Source organism: Delphinus delphis, chromosome 20 (assembly GCF_949987515.2).
Source record: "Delphinus delphis chromosome 20, mDelDel1.2, whole genome shotgun sequence".
Taxonomy (NCBI): domain Eukaryota; kingdom Metazoa; phylum Chordata; class Mammalia; order Artiodactyla; family Delphinidae; genus Delphinus; species Delphinus delphis.
In genome coordinates, this window is record NC_082702.1 from 6,791,952 (window position 1) to 6,807,857 (window position 15,906).

At 59.8% G+C, this 15,906-nt stretch overlaps 1 protein-coding gene across 2 annotated transcripts; it reads left to right on the plus strand.

Moving 5' to 3' along the window:
* Nucleotides 1-3,165: 3,165 nt before the first annotated feature.
* On the plus strand, nt 3,166-15,510 carry KCNC3 (potassium voltage-gated channel subfamily C member 3). Of its 2 annotated transcripts, XM_059999718.1 has the most exons (5): nt 3,166-4,062; nt 8,190-9,297; nt 10,483-10,674; nt 13,620-13,679; nt 14,764-14,897. In XM_059999718.1, the coding sequence occupies exons 1-4, from the start codon at nt 3,166-3,168 to the stop codon at nt 13,634-13,636; spliced, it is 2,214 nt and encodes a 737-aa protein (XP_059855701.1). In that variant the 3' UTR covers nt 13,637-13,679; nt 14,764-14,897. The 2 variants fall into 2 exon arrangements, with proteins under 2 accessions (XP_059855701.1, XP_059855700.1); XM_059999717.1 differs by lacking the exon at nt 13,620-13,679 and having other exon boundaries at nt 14,764-15,510.
* Nucleotides 15,511-15,906: the final 396 nt, after the last annotated feature.

The window sequence follows — 15,906 nt, forward strand, 5'->3', positions numbered from 1 at the left end:
AATCGAGTCCACGTCCCTCTGGCCTGTTTGCCGAGCTGGGTGTCCCATAACCCAAGCCCTCATTATGCCTCCAGAAGCCTCCCCTATGGGTGGAGAATTCAGGCTCACAAATCCCCGCATACCCTGGTGGGGCCTGGAGAGGGCCATGTGGGAGTGGCGGCACCCAAATTTCCCAGGGCCTGATGGAGTCTGGATCATCCTTGACCGAGCCTCTTCCCCCAATCCCACGGTCTTTAATCCCGAGTCTCATTCCCTATTCTCCCCTCTTCCAGCCTCCTCGCTCCCCCCACCCCATCCCTGCCTTCCCCACTTCCCTCTGCCCCAGCCCGCACCTGCCTGGCTGCTATCAAAGGCTGAAGAGAAAAGTAGAGTTGGGTAGGGTCGGGGGAGGGTATAAGGGAGGATGGCTGACTTAGGTCCTTACCCTAGCCCTTACTCCCAGCTCCTAGTGCCTACCCAACGCCGGCCCCAGCATCCACCCCCACGCCCCACCTGCCTAGAAGCCTCACTCAACCCAAGACCATTCCCTCACCTCAGGATTCACTGCTTCTGCCTGGGGATACACCAGAATCCGGGGCAGAGCAGAGTAGGAAGCCCCGATGTCTTTTCTCTACCCTCCTGGGTCCCACGGGGGCTTGAGGACTGCCTGAGAACAGTGGATCAGGGGGCAGTGGGGGGAGTTGAGGTAAACTACCTCCCTGGTCTGCAGGACGGGCCCCACTTCTGCAACTCTCTGCAGTGACGCAGCCTCGAGTCCTGGCCAGGTTGAGGATTAGAGACGGTGATGCGGTGAGAGCCTGAGAGAAAGGGACAGAAATCCAGAGGGAGGGACAGAGACTGAAGGACAGCAGGACAGAGCCCCAAAGAAGTGGGGACAGAGACCCAGAAAAAGGGGGACAGGGATTCAGAAAGGGGTGAAAGAGGCACGGGGTGGGGGTGGGGGATAGAGGCCCAGGGAAGGGAAAGAAAGAAAAAGGACAGAAAGAGAAAAAGCAGTGACAGAGGGGGAAAAGAGACGGAGGAGGGGAAAAAGACACGGGGAAGGAGGTAGTAAAAGAACAAGAGCTAGGGGGACGGAAACCCAGATGGATGGGCAGAGACCAGAGAGAGGAGGGAGCCTGGGATGCCCTGGGATGGCGGGGTGGGGGGGGGAGTGGAGGACAGAGACACAAAGAGGAGGGACAGAGACTGGAGGGAACAGAGACCCAGAGAGAGGCAAATCCGAGAAAAAGGTCCAGAGGTCAAGATGAGACTGGGGGTGGGGAGATCGAGACACAGGGGAGAGGAGACTGAGGCTTAGAGAGAAGAGGGGCAAGACTCAGAAGGAGGGGGACAGATACAGAGAACAATGGGACAGAGAACCAGAGGGAGCGCAGAGTAAGGAGGGGCCAGAGCCTCAAAGGAGTAAGGGCAGAGACGGGGGGACAAATATTCAGAAAAGGGGAGAAAAAGAGACACTAAGAGACACAGAAGCGGGAGTCGGGGTGGAGAGGGAGGCGATACCAACCAGCCGCCGTACCTGCAGAGGGAGGAGGCGGGCTGGGAGCAGTGCAGACCTGGGACGCCCGCAGCCCCTGACCCACCCACTTCCCTCCCACAGGCACAGCCTCCTGCCGCCGCAGCCCCAGCCGCAGCCGCTGGCCCCGCCCCAGCCCCCGCGCCTGCGCTCTACCACCCGGGGTCCAGTCCAGCCCAGGGGGCGGGGCCTGACAGGCTCCGGGGCCGTCCGCCTAGTTCTGGCCCCGCCCACCATTGGCCCCGCCCCAACTTTCTGCCCTCCCACCAGGACTCTCTGAAACCTAATCCCGCCCAATTTCCTATTGGCCCCGCCTATTGCCTCAGCCTAGACTTTGTTTCCCGGCCTTTTGGTTTCTCCCCTCCGCCTCTCTTAAGACTCTCCTTACCAGTTCTCATCCATCCCTTGGTTCTGCTGGCTGCAGTCCGCCGTTATCTAGACCTCGCCCACTTTCCCTCACCTCGTTCCCCCTTCTAAGGCCCTACTGACCCTTAGAACTATCTCCCAGGTTCTCTGGCCCCCAAGACTTCCCGTTCTAGGTCCCACCGCTCCGTCCATCCCGGTAGCTTTGTACTCTGCAGGTCTCACCTTTTCCTTAGCCATTCTCTACACTCTTAGCCCTGCCCCGCCCCCACCTAGCCTGGTTGCTTTCAAATCCCTTAAAGCGCCGCTCCTCCCTTAGTCTTGCCTTTCCACAGCCCATACAAGACTTATTTTACCATTCGTGGATCCCACCCACCTCCCGCAGTCCCTCCGAATCCTTCCTGACATTCTCCCGGCCCAGCCACGGCTAAACGGGCCGCGTTTGCAGCTCCGACCCTTCCCCTTCTTTTCCTCGCCTCCCTTAGTCCTAGCCAGAAGCTCTCAGGTTTCCAGGCCTCGCCCATTTCCGCCCCTTCTCACTGGGTCTCAGTCCCTGTTCCCCTTGCCGTGTCCCCTTTCTGTCCAGTCTAGTGCCACTCTCCATTTCCAGTTCCCGCCCCTCATTCAGTCCCGCCCCCTCACTCTCCCAGCCCAATTAGGACTGTTTCTAATTTCTGTGGCGCTGCCTCTTCTTAAGATCCGCTCTGCCCCGTCCAATCAATGTTAGGAGCTCAACCCGGCAGTCTCCATCTGCCCCACTTCACCGGGTATTGCTTGCCGGCTCTTTAGGTCCGTCTCTATGCAATCCAGACGGCCGCCCCGACTGTGGCCCTGCCCCTGACTCCGCCAGTCACGGACAGTCAGACCCCTTTAAATAGCTCGGACCTGTCCCCTTCCTCTGCCCGACCCGCTCCTTTTCTTAGTTCTATCAGATCTCTTTCTTATATTTAGCCCCGCCTCCTCTGTTCTCCCAGTGCTGCCAAACCAGGCAACTTTAGCCTCCCATCCCGCCTTAACACCTCGCTCGGCCCCACCCCTTATCCCAGAAAGACCCAATCGGTGTGTTCCATCTGCGGCCCCGCCCCGACCAGCTAGGCGGAGTTGGAGTCCGGGCCCTTCTCTCAGCTTTAGCCCCGCCCCCACCTCTTCCCAGGCCAATCAATTCAGTTTCTCCCTCCCTGCGGTCTCGCCCCCTCCCTCCATCACCTCCTATCACCCAATCACATCTCTCTCCCCTGCGGCCCCGCCCCCTGATACCCCGCCCCTCCCTCTCCGCCCCCCATCCAATGCTGAGCTCAGTCTGCGTCTCATCCTTCCGCGGGCGCCAGGGGTCCAGCAAACAGCAGCCGGTGTCGCCGCCGCAGCCGTCCGAGTCCCCGCTGCCGCTGCCCCCGCCGCCACCGCCACCGCCACCGCCGCCGCTGCAGCAGCAGCAGCAGCCTGCGCAGCCCGGCCCCGCCGCGTCTCCGGCGGGCCCCCCGGCACCCCGCGGGCCCGGGGGCCGGCGCGCCGAGCCATGCCCCGGGCTGCCGGCGGCGGCCATGGGGCGGCACGGCGGCGGCGGTGGCGACAGTGGCAAGATCGTGATCAACGTGGGCGGCGTGCGCCATGAGACGTACCGCTCGACGCTGCGCACCCTGCCGGGGACGCGGCTGGCCGGCTTGACGGAGCCCGAGGCGGCGGCGCGCTTCGACTACGACCCGGGCGCCGATGAGTTCTTCTTTGACCGGCATCCGGGTGTCTTCGCCTACGTGCTCAACTACTACCGCACTGGCAAGCTGCATTGCCCGGCCGACGTGTGCGGGCCGCTCTTCGAGGAGGAGCTCGGCTTTTGGGGCATCGACGAGACCGACGTGGAGGCCTGCTGCTGGATGACCTACCGGCAGCACCGGGACGCCGAGGAAGCGCTCGACTCCTTCGAGGCACCCGACCCCTCGGGCGCCGCCAACGCTGCCAACGCTGCGGGCGCCCATGACGCGGGCCTGGACGACGAGGCGGGCGCGGGCGGCGGCGGCCTGGACGGCGCGGGCGGCGAGCTCAAGCGCCTCTGCTTCCAGGACGCTGGCGGCGGCGCCGGGGGCCCGCCAGGGGGCGCGGGCGGCGCGGGCGGCACGTGGTGGCGCCGCTGGCAGCCCCGCGTGTGGGCGCTCTTCGAGGACCCCTACTCGTCGCGGGCCGCCAGGGTGAGCGTACTCTCGGAGCCCCCATCCCCCTCCCCTCTCCTGGAGCTCCCAGACCCTCAGAAACGCCCCATCCTCGCCCTTAATCCCTGGTCCTTCCCAGCCCTTCCTGGTCTCTCGGCCTCCCAGCCTCTTAGTCTCCCATACTCTGAACACACCCCCGTCTCCCGGCCATCCCCAGATCCTCAGAAGATCTCTTTGCCACCTTCAGAATACTCCAGACCTCTCTAAACCCCACCCAGCTTATCTAGGCCATCGTAGGCCCTTAGAAACTTCCTTTCTGACCATGAATCTCTTAAACACACCCCCTGAACAACCCCACATCTGCCTTTCCTGGACCCCTCCTGAGACCCTCAGAAGACATTTCCTCAACCCTGAGTCGTCTTAGCCCCTTTTAACCTCTTCTCACCTCCCTTGGCCACCCCTCAGACCCTCAGAAGACCCTTGTCCAGCCCTCAGTTTCTTGTACCTCCTTAGATCCTCAGAAGACATCTCTTTCTAACCCTCAAAGTGTCCCAGGCCCTGTGAATACTGTCTCCACCCCCTGCAGACCCTCTGAAGCCTGCTGTCTAGCTTCCAGTCTTCAGTCCTGAAGCCTCTCCCAGCACCTCTGATTCTCCTTCTGCCCGTCTCCACATCCCCTCCCTATCTCCAAGTTTGAGTCTCCTGGTTACCTTTGAACCCCCCTTGCTTATTCTGCCCTTAAAGTCTCAGAATAGTTCCCACCCCAATCTCAGAGTCCCCTGGACTCCTCTGAACCTCCAAACCACTTGCTCTGGCTAGTATACTTCCCCCTCACTGCAACAGAGTCTTGGGGCTTCTTCTCTCCTGGGACCCTGCTGCCCCCTCTGTGTTCACATCCCTTCCTGCATCCTCCACACCAACTCCCCTCCCGAGGATTTCCCCATACAGCTCCAGACTTCCCCCAAGACTTTCACACTCCTCCTCAATGTCTCCAGAAGAGTCCTGAGCCCCCATGATATGCTTTTCCTCTCCAGAACTTCCCATATGCCCTCCAGAATAGCTTCTCTCTCATCCACAGATTCTTCCAACTTCTTCCTTCATCTTTAAACTGCATAGCCCACTCTCTATCTCTGGGACGCCCTCCTCCCACCCTCAGCCTCCCAGCCTCTTTCCTAGTGGGTAAATGACTTTCCTTCCGGCTCCAGAACTTTACCTAACCTCAATCCTTGGGACCCTCCTCAAGTTATCAGCACCAAAACTTCCTCCTCAAAATAGCTCCCAGGTCTTTCTGATCTACCTTGGTATCTTCCCACCTGACGCCCCTCCCCAAGCCCTGCTCACTTCCCCTTTCCTAACGCCCCCCCCCCCCCACTACCCATTCCAAAGCACAGGACTGGGCCTCTCAGACCCCCTCTGCCCCCCGCAAAGTGAACCAAAGAGCCCACACTCCAGCCTTCTCCTCTCTCCAGTCTTATCTCTCTCAAAATTCCATATTTCCCCCAAAGCTCTCTTCGTCTCCCCCCCAAAAAAACTTTCCTCAAACATCTGTAACTTCCCAGGCTAAATAGCTATCCTTCCCCCTGGTTCTCATTTGAACCTCTTCCTCCTCTTAACTTCCTCACTGTGTTGGAGGAGAGAGGACAGTTCAAGATGTGGGGGTGGGAAATTAGAGAGAGGAGGGAAAGAGGAGAGACTCCAGGCCCCTTTCTAGCCTCCTGGGGACCCAAACACTCGGAGGAGGCGGTCCGGCACCCTCCCCCCACCGTGCCGCGTCCTGGGCCGGCCAGGAAGGACATGGAGGACCCGCAGTGCCGCATTCGCACTGGGGGAGGGAGCGAGGGGGAGGGGGGCCGGAGGCACCGCATAAAGTTTGGTCCCCGGGAAGCGCTGAGTTGGCAAGATTTGGGGTTGGGTGGGGGGGAGGTGGGGGAGAGGAGGTGCAGAAAGGACGTGGCCCTATATGCCCCCTCGAGCCTCTGAGCGGCACCCTCCCCCCATGGCCTGGGGAGCCCTTCCCTCTTGTGACCCCATTGAAGTGTTCTGAGGTGAAACTAGGGGTCTGGGACAGCTATGGGGGACATTCATTTACTTTACAGATGTGTTTTGAGTGTCCACGTAGTGCCAAGCATCTTCTAGCCGCCAAATGAGAGTTTGAGAGTTGAGAGTTGAGGCCAACGCAAAGTGGAGGGTCCGACTCTACCTCCCCCTCACTCCTCTCCCCATAATCTCCTCTTTCCTTCTTACAGGGACTCCATGCCCTCCTACCCCTTCTGCTTTTGAAGCATCTCTGGACAAGGGGGTCCTGACGCTGTACAGCTTCTAAGCTGCGCACTGCGACGGGTGCCCACCTTTCTTTCTGTGTCCCGGGAGGGAAGGAGTTAATCAAGCTCCTGGCCTGTGGCCTCCCGCTGTGAAGCGGCACTGCGGCTGCGCACTGCCTACTCGGCAACGGCCTGGAATGGGTTAAGACAGCTCTCAGGCCTTGCGGCTGCGCACTGCGGTGGGGGAGCTGTCCGTGGTGCTGCCCCCCGCGCGCCCCGCCCCCTGGTCCATCCGGCCCGCCCCCACTGCGGTGCCGCAACCTGCGCCCTGCGCCCGGCTCGGAGGGGGGCGGGGGAGCACCAGGCATGCGCTCTGCGGAGGCCTCTGGCCTCTTAAACCACTGCGGAGAAACGAAGAGGGGGGCGGGGCAGAGGGCCAGAGTTGAGCCCTAGCCCACCCCAAGATCTAGGGTCATCTCTGAGGCGGACGCTGGCCCGCCTCTCGGCTCTGCACTTCAGATTAAAGTCAAGGTCTCCCAAGCCCGGACCTTGCCCCCATCCCGTGGAGGAAAGGGAGTGCTGAGAGGGACAGTGCTGGCCCGGGAGCCAACCCTGGCTCTCCTCTCTTCTCTGCACCCCAGGCCATCTCTCCTCTACCCATCTGATTAAAGCCCCCTCTGCCTCAAAGCCCATCCCCTTCCTTCTCTAAGGACTAACCCCACTCCTTCGACCTCCCTTCTACATATCTGATAAAGCCAACTACAATTTCTAGGGGCCTTCTCCAAGAGCTTGACCCTGTCTCTTCTCAAGGCCTTCATCAAAACCCACACCATTGGGCTCAGGACCATCTTGAAATGAACCAGGCACCCCTGCCCCCATATCTCTGAACCTCTGACAAGCCCCTTCACCTCTCCTTGGGCCTAGCCCTGCCCTCTCCCCTTGCCCTATGTTCAAGCCCCTGACATTCCCTTCCTTTCCAGAGCCTTAAACCCCACCCCTATCATCTTCCCATTTTTCAGTCTTGACCCTTCACCTCCTTCTTCCTTCAGGGACCTAACATCCCTCCTCCCCTCTGTGGGTCCAACTCTGCGCTGTTCTCTCTGGGTGAGGGCCTCACTCAGCCTTCTCCCTTTTCTGAGACCCAGTCATTAGCATCAGGGTCCTTAAACACCAGCACCTATCTGAGGCGTCAACCTTGGCTCCCTTTAACTGATGCCGCAACACCCTAATAACGGCTCAAGCCTTACTAAGTTCCAAACACTAGACCAAGCACTAGTTTTGGAGTCAGGCCCTTTGTATACTCATCTAATGTAATCCTTACAATAATCCTGTAAAAAATTTGAGGTTCAGAAAGATTAATCTCCTTGCTCAATTAGGCAGGGAAAAAGCTGGATTCAAACCCAGGCTTTCTTACTCTTAACCACCTCCTGGTTCTGCCTCCGACCCACCTTCTCCCCTTCGCCTTCCCTCAGCTCCAAGCTAAGCCCCAAAGCCTCTGAGACACAGGATGTATGATCTTAGTCTCCCTACCCACATCCCCCAGCAGAATGCTTGGACCCTGCCAGGGACCCCTGAGATACGACACAGGGAACAGGAGCGGGGGGGATGGTCTAGGAGACAGAGCAAGGAGGCAAAAATTGCTGTTTCCAGGAAAGAAGTGGCCCATCTGCTGCTGCTTCTGGGGCCAGCTCTTCTCCCGAGCTGGGGGAGAGCTGCCTCTGATCCTTTTGCAAGATTTAGAGAGAACAGGATGCAAGAAGTGCTGGAGGCACTGGGGTTGGGACACCTGGGTTTCCCTGGAGTCTGTGTCTGGGAAAGGGGCCACTGGGAGGGTCTCGGGGAGATGGCTAATTGACCAGATGCCTGGGTCACCTTTTGCCCTCTCTCTCCTGTCCTGCCCCGCAGTACGTGGCCTTCGCCTCCCTATTCTTCATCCTCATCTCCATCACCACTTTCTGCCTGGAGACCCACGAGGGTTTCATCCACATCAGCAACAAGACAGTGACGCAGGCCTCCCCGATCCCTGGGGCTCCGCCGGAGAACATCACCAACGTGGAGGTGGAGACGGAGCCCTTCCTGACCTACGTGGAGGGTGTGTGTGTCGTCTGGTTCACCTTTGAGTTTCTCATGCGCATCACCTTCTGCCCAGACAAGGTGGAATTTCTCAAGAGCAGCCTCAACATCATCGACTGTGTGGCCATCCTGCCCTTCTATCTGGAGGTGGGGCTCTCGGGCCTCAGTTCCAAGGCCGCCAAAGACGTGCTGGGCTTCCTGCGGGTCGTCCGCTTTGTCCGGATCCTGCGCATCTTCAAGCTCACGCGGCACTTCGTGGGGCTGCGCGTGCTGGGCCATACTCTCCGTGCCAGCACCAATGAGTTCCTGCTACTCATCATCTTCCTGGCGCTTGGTGTGCTCATCTTCGCCACTATGATCTACTACGCTGAGCGCATTGGCGCCGACCCCGATGACATCCTGGGCTCCAACCACACCTACTTCAAGAACATCCCCATCGGCTTCTGGTGGGCCGTGGTCACCATGACAACCCTGGGCTACGGAGACATGTACCCCAAGACGTGGTCAGGGATGCTGGTTGGGGCGCTGTGTGCCCTGGCTGGGGTGCTCACCATCGCCATGCCCGTGCCCGTCATTGTCAACAACTTTGGCATGTACTATTCGCTGGCCATGGCCAAACAGAAGCTGCCCAAGAAGAAGAATAAACATATTCCCCGGCCTCCGCAGCCCGGCTCGCCCAACTATTGCAAGCCCGACCCACCGCCACCGCCCCCGCCCCATCCTCACCACAGCAGCGGCAGCATCAGCCCTCCACCACCCATCACCCCGCCCTCCATGGGGGTGACTGTGGCAGGGGCCTACCCACCAGGGCCCCACACGCACCCCGGGCTGCTCAGGGGGGGAGCGGGTGGGCTCGGGATCATGGGGCTGCCTCCTCTGCCTGCCCCTGGGGAGCCTTGCCCGTTGGCTCAGGAGGAAGTGATTGAGATCAACCGGGCAGGTGAGGAGGGGGCGCGAGGGGTGGAGGTGGGGGGCGCAGGCAGAGGTGGGGAGGTTGTGAGGGGGGCAGGAGGTAGTTGCTGAGACTCCGGAGAGATGGGGTGGTCAGCAACAGAGACGGAAGAGAGGACAGTGAACAGCAATTGCTGAGGCCAGAGAAGAGGCACGGAAATAGTGATGGAGAAACAGAGAGTTCGTGTGAAGGAGAGTTTTGGGGAGAGACAGACTTGCAGCCAAGGTATTCAGGGGAACCAGGGGGGTGGGGGGCAGAGTGATCGGCCATATGGTGAGAGGGACTCAGAGAAAGAGAGATGGGGGGGCGGTTCAGAGCACAGGGAGAGAGTCTCACATGGGAATCAGGGGCCAGAGACCCAGGCCAGGGCACTGTTGCAGTGTCTGATGAAGGAGGTGAGGGGAGAGGAAAGTTGACTGAGCCTGTGCTCATCTCTCCCCGCCAGGGGAGTCTGTGTCTCAGAGGCAGTGATTGGGGCATCAGTCCCAGGGAAGGGAGAGGCTGGGGGGCCCCACCCCCATGCCGTAAGTAGGTCAAGAAAGGGAGCTGGGCTGCCCGGCCCCCATCTTGCTCCCTCAGCCGCTGACCCAGTTTCACACCAATTAAAAATAGCTAAAGTCAGAGCCTGGGGGACCCCCACCTTCCCCCTCCCTCATCTGTCACCTTCCCAACGCCTCCCACTGTGCCCTTGCCAGCGTCCGACACCCCTCCCTAAACTACCACCTCCCAGCCCCCTGCATCCCTCCCAGCCATCCCTCCAAACCTATCCCAAACCATGCACCCTACCCCAGCTGTGCCCTATTCGGTCCACTTACCAACCATCCCACCCTCCACTCTGTCTCAGCCTCCTTCCCAGCACCCGGTTCACTTCCCAACCACCTCTTCCCCCCGTCCCTGTCCCTTCAAACACCCGACACCCTACCTCAGTCCTGCCCTTCTCAGAACCCAACACCCCGCCTGACCCCCACTTCCTAGCCTTCAACGCCCTTCCCTACCCTTTTGTCCTTCCCAACACTCAACACCCTCCCCACCCAGGACCCGCTCCCCAAACCCACCAGCCACACCCCCTAACCACCTGCACCTCCATCACCTCTCCTTGCTGACCTTGCCCTCTCCATGAGTTCCCACACCTCACTCTCTCCTTTGTGTCTCTGTCTGACCCTCGGGACACAGATCCCCGCCCCAACGGGGACCCTGCAGCAGCTGCGCTTGCCCACGAGGACTGCCCAGCTATTGACCAGCCCGCCATGTCACCAGAAGACAAGAGCCCCATCACCCCCGGGAGCCGGGGCCGCTACAGCCGGGACCGAGCCTGCTTCCTCCTCACTGACTATGCCCCTTCCCCTGATGGCTCCATCCGGAAAGGTGAGGTGCCCTCCACTGGCCCCCTGGGACCCTCCCTCTCCTCCCCTCCCCCAGGGGAGGGGAGAGAGGGAGATGAGGGAGGAGGTGCTGGACTTCCCTTCCCCCATCTCCTGGCCCCAAATTCCCTCCCTCTTAGACGCCCTCCCCCAAATTTCCTCACCACTGACCCTTCACCTGTCTTTATTCCATCTCCATGTCCCCCCCCGACCCTCTGGCCTTTTCCCCCACCCCCAGCCACTGGTGCTCCCCCACTGCCCCCCCAAGACTGGCGTAAGCCAGGCCCCCCAAGCTTCTTGCCCGACCTCAACGCCAACGCTGCAGCCTGGATATCCCCCTAGTGGATGAACCCCCTCCCCCCAGGGTAAGTAGCCCCCACCCTCTGAACCCCCTCCCTCCTGACTAACCCATCTGAGAACATGCAGCCCCCATTGACCAAGACTCCTGTCCCCTCACTCCGAACAGCTCCATCCAATTAACCCCCAGCCCTGACACTGGCCCCGCACCCACCTGCCCAGGACCTGCGGTGCCCCTCACTAACCCCTAGAACTAAGCCCACCCCTCCCCACCATGTGCCTGACCTCCCTCCCCGCCCTTACAACTGACCCCCATTCTCAGCCCCATCCACATCTCTCTCCCTGCCTCCCCCCTTGGTTTTGCTTTTGTTTATTTAACCAAGAAAATGGGGTACACACCCAGGACATTCTTCTGGGCGCAGGCTGGGGTGGGAAAGACTCAGCCACTCACGCAGTCCCTGTGGATTGGGCAGCACTGACAAAGCACACACAGTCTCCCGGCGCAGCGCTAGGCCCAGGGGGTTCAACAGTGAGCAATCCAACCGCACCCCCGCCCTCCACGAGCTCTCAGGTTGGGGGAGAGGCAGACACAGACCTAGAACTGAGGCCGAGAAGCAGGGCTGGGCTGAGGAGCCTTGTCCCAGGATCTGGGGAGAGGCGGGTCTGCTCTGGGGCTTCGTGAGGACGCACCTGAGTGGGGAGACTGCAGTTCAGGAGGCTGGGGAGGAGGCTGGGATGAGGGTCCAGGGGGAGAGGACAAAGCCTGAGCCGGGGTCAGGGCATTGGGGGTGGAGAGGAAGGAAAGAGACAGAGTCGGGGGGCCAGGGGTCAAGAGAGCAGGGTCAGTGGGGGAGGTGAGGGAGATAGAGTGAGGAGACGGTAGATGAATTATTCAGCAAACATAACGAAGCACTTTCCACGTGCCAGGAATCCAACATATATTCTGTAATCCTCACAACAACCCCAGCTAACCCCTAACTTCATTCATTCATGCATGCATGCAGCAACTGATGATTGAGGGTAGAATTCCAGGCACTGGAGATTTAGCAGGGCACAAAGCAAGAATCTGCCATCACAGAGTTGCTACTCTAGAGCCTGGGTCAACATACTACAGCCAGGGGCCAAATGTGTCCACCAGCTGTTTTGTAAATAAAGCTTTATTGGAACACAGCCACTGTCTACAACCGCAGACTGGAATAGTTTCGACCGAGATGGTATGGCCCACAGAGCCCCGAAAATTTTGACCATCTGGCCCTTTACAGCGAATGTCTGCCACTCCATGATTGGAGGAAGCAGAAAACAAACAAAAGGATAATTACTCTGGCCAGGTCAGAGAAGGGGTGAGAGTCTTTCTGAGAAGGTGACATGAAATTTGAAAGCTGAAAAAGCTCCAGCCAGGCAGAAGAAACAGCAAGTGAAAAGGCCCTGAGGTACTGCCTGAGGTGCTGAGGTGGGATGAGCTTGGTCTGTTAAAGGAACAGCGAGGAGGGAAGTGTGGCTGGAGCTGAGTGGCCTAAGGGAGAGGGGAGGAGTCTGGGGGGGGAAGGTTTTTTTGGCCATGGTGAGAGGCTGGATTTGATCTTAAAAATGATGGGAGGCCACCTGAAAGCATTTGATCTATCGCTTATTCATTCAACACATGCCTGTGGAATCTCCCTTCGCAATACAGAGATACATCCTAAAGAATCCCTACCCACAGCCTAAGGAGATGCCACGGCAGGACTTAGGGAGCCTCCAAGGACAGCCGCATCTAAACCCCCTTGTCTTACAGAAGTTCAGGGAGGTCCATGGCCAACCCCCAGCCACAGAGCAGATGGGGGACAAGAACCCAGGCTTCTGGGGTCCTAGTCCAGAGGGGACTGTCTGGCTCTTCTTGTTCTATCCCCGGACCTCTCCTTGTTGCAACCCACCCCCCACCTCCATCATCCTCCACTTTCATCTCATTACCAACCCCCTGCCTCCCCGCTCCCATCTCACCCCTCGCCCTGCTTGCACCCAGTCCTGTTACCCACCTCCCTTTGTTCCCCACTCCCAGGTCTGGATGGGCCCCTATGGAATTGAGGGGCAGGGGGAGGGGGGAGGATTCGGGAATGTGGGTGAGGGAGGACTGGGGGGGGCCGGTGGGGGGAGTTCCCTGCTTCTCTTGCCTCGGATGCCAAAATCCATTCATTGAACTCAAATTATGGCTGGAGCTGATGGGGCTGACTGAACTCCCTCCCCCAAGGTCCTGGATCCCTCCCCCTTCCACACGCCTCCCTTCCTAACTAACCTTCCTCCAGGACCCAGCCTCCACTATTACCCCCCAACCAAGATCCTTCCTCCTGACCTGACCCTCACCCGCCCCATGACCCCTCCCTTCTCCGTCTCCCCTCACCAACCACCTGATTCCCGCACCTGACCCGCACTCCCCCCTCCTCCCCAGCCCTCCCCCTCCTTTTTCCTTCATCCTCCCCTTCCCCCTCAGCCACCCCGGAAGCTCCTTCCATATTTGATGTCTCTGGCCGCCCCCATTTCACTGCTCCCCTCCCCCGGAAAACACCAGAGAGGAGGAAGAGATCTCAGCTTTTCTCCGTCCCCCCAACAGTGAGGCTGTGTTGGGGGGTTCCCCCTGCCCACCCGCCCCCCCGTGACTCTGTGTATTTCTGTCCCCAGCTCTTGTCACCGCCTGAGACCTCGTGAGACCCTCGGTCCCCCCCTGCCCCTTCCCCCCAGGTTAGCAATTGGGAATGGCTGGGAGGGGGTGTCCCCAAGATACTGGGCTTCCAACCTCCCCCAGGCCCTCTCTCCAACAGTCAAGATGCCCTCGTCCAGACAGACCCCTTTGTACTGCCTAGCAAAGCCCTAGAAGAGCCCAGACAGTGGCAGAACTCTTCAGACATTCCTAAGTTTTCAAGAAACCCCACATGTGCCCCTAAGCCTTAGATCCCTTTGACTATCAAGACATTGTCAGGACCTTCCCATCAGAAGGTTCTCGTTTAAAGGCTTCTTGACCCTTTAAGATACCCCATTACAGCCTTCAGCTGAGTCTTGCCCTCATCACTGCCCTCCTGCACCACCCCCGCCCCGCCCAGGGAGGAGGCACTGCCAACTTGTGCTCCATTCAGCCCCTCACAGCGTCCCCACCCGCCTGTCTTCATTTCTCTACATCTAGGTTAGCCCCCTACCCACTGCAGCCCCACCCATTCCCTCCCAAGGCCTCTCCACCGGCTGCTCCCCCACTGGCATTCCACCCACGCTCCCTCCCCACGCCCGTGCTGCCCACCATCTGCCTCGCTGCCCCCCACCGTTTTGCCTCAGACGAGGGGGCCAACAGGGGGGAGGGGAGTTGAGGGGGGCTGCGGTGGGGGTGGGGTGGGGGAGGCTCGGTGGCTGCCACCCTGCCTCCTAACCCTGAGTCTCTCCCCCCTCCCCATGTCTGAACCTTTCTCCTTGACGCCGACTGACTGTCCAATTTGTTCACTTCTCTCTCTCTCCGTCTCCTTGGTCCGCCTCTGTCCATCTCTCCGTCTCTTGCCATCTGTCACTTTGTGTCTTGGTGTCTGTCTCTCCATCTCTTATCCTCTCTGTCTCCCTCACCGTCTCTCTCACCTGCCTTCTCTCTCTGACTCGCCCTCTCCATCTCTTCCTGTCTCTTGCCTTTTCCTGTCTCTGTCTTCTCTTTTTCCATCTCATATCCCTTCTGTTTCCCTCCTGCTTCTCTCTGTCTTGGGGTCCCTCTGTCTGTTGGACCCTCCCCCTGCACCCCTATCTCCTCGATTCCTCCCCGTGTTTCTGCCCTTCGCCCCCCCCCCCCCAGGTTACGAGAAATCCCGCAGCCTGAGCAGCATCGCGGGCCTGAGCGGGGTGTCCCTGCGCCTCGCCCCCCTTGCCACTCCCCCTGGCTCTCCCAGGGCCGCCCGCCGCGCTCCCCCAACCCTGCCCTCCATCCTCTAGCGCTCCCTTCCCCCCCGTGGGGGGACTCGGGGGTGACAGGGAAGAAGGTCAAAGGAGCTGGGGGTGGGGGGTGGGGGAAAGGGTTTTTTTTTTTTTAAATCAGTCATTAATAATATGCAACCGAGACGACGATGCCAGCAGACACCCCCGGGCCCCTCACCTCCACCTGGGCCCCCAGGATGGAGGGGGGGAGGAGCCAAAGCCCATCCCCCCAACTATTCGCCCCTCCTGAAAAAAAGCCTCAGGTCTCCATGAACCATAGGAACCCCCCCGCCCCGAATCGACTCGTGTAAATACGTCCAAACTATATCAATTACATTTTGGGGCGCCTCCCCACTACTCTGCATGCCTCCCCAAAACTGGATCCCCGCCCTCTCCAACTCCACCTCAGCAATAAGCCGCCAGGGGCTGCATGCTGCGTGCGAGGGAAGGGGCATTCTGCGAAGCGGGTGGGGACCTCCATGTGGGTCGGGCTAGCCTTTAAGCTACCGGAGGGTCTCCTAGCCTCCTACCCTTCACCCCAGGAGGGCAACCCATCACGAAAAAAAAAAAAAAAATAGCAGCAATGTGGGGGAAGGAGGAACAGTCACCCAAGCCAAAAACCGGAGCCGAGCTCAGACGGTAGAAGCGGAGGCACGGGGGGAGGGGTGGGCTGAGGACAGCTGCTCCCTCAGCCTTTAGGAGCATCCCTCTGGTGAATTTCACTCTTTCCTCCTCCTCCCCCACCCCCCACCCCACCCCCGGGGATCTGCTCGCCTCTATTGCTGCATGGACTGAGACCTCCCATCCCAGTATTCCTGGGATGCTCTGGCCCTAGCACACAAAATTCCCCAACACCCCCTCCAGATTCCCATCACATGAGGCCTGCCCCCAGAATTCCTGAGACTGAGTCTGGCATCCCGCATCCTCCAAATCCCCACACGCTCCTGGGACTTAACCGCTGCACACAGATGCTGTCCGCACCGCGCCCCCCCGCCCCCCCCTCACCGCCCACCCATTCCCTGAG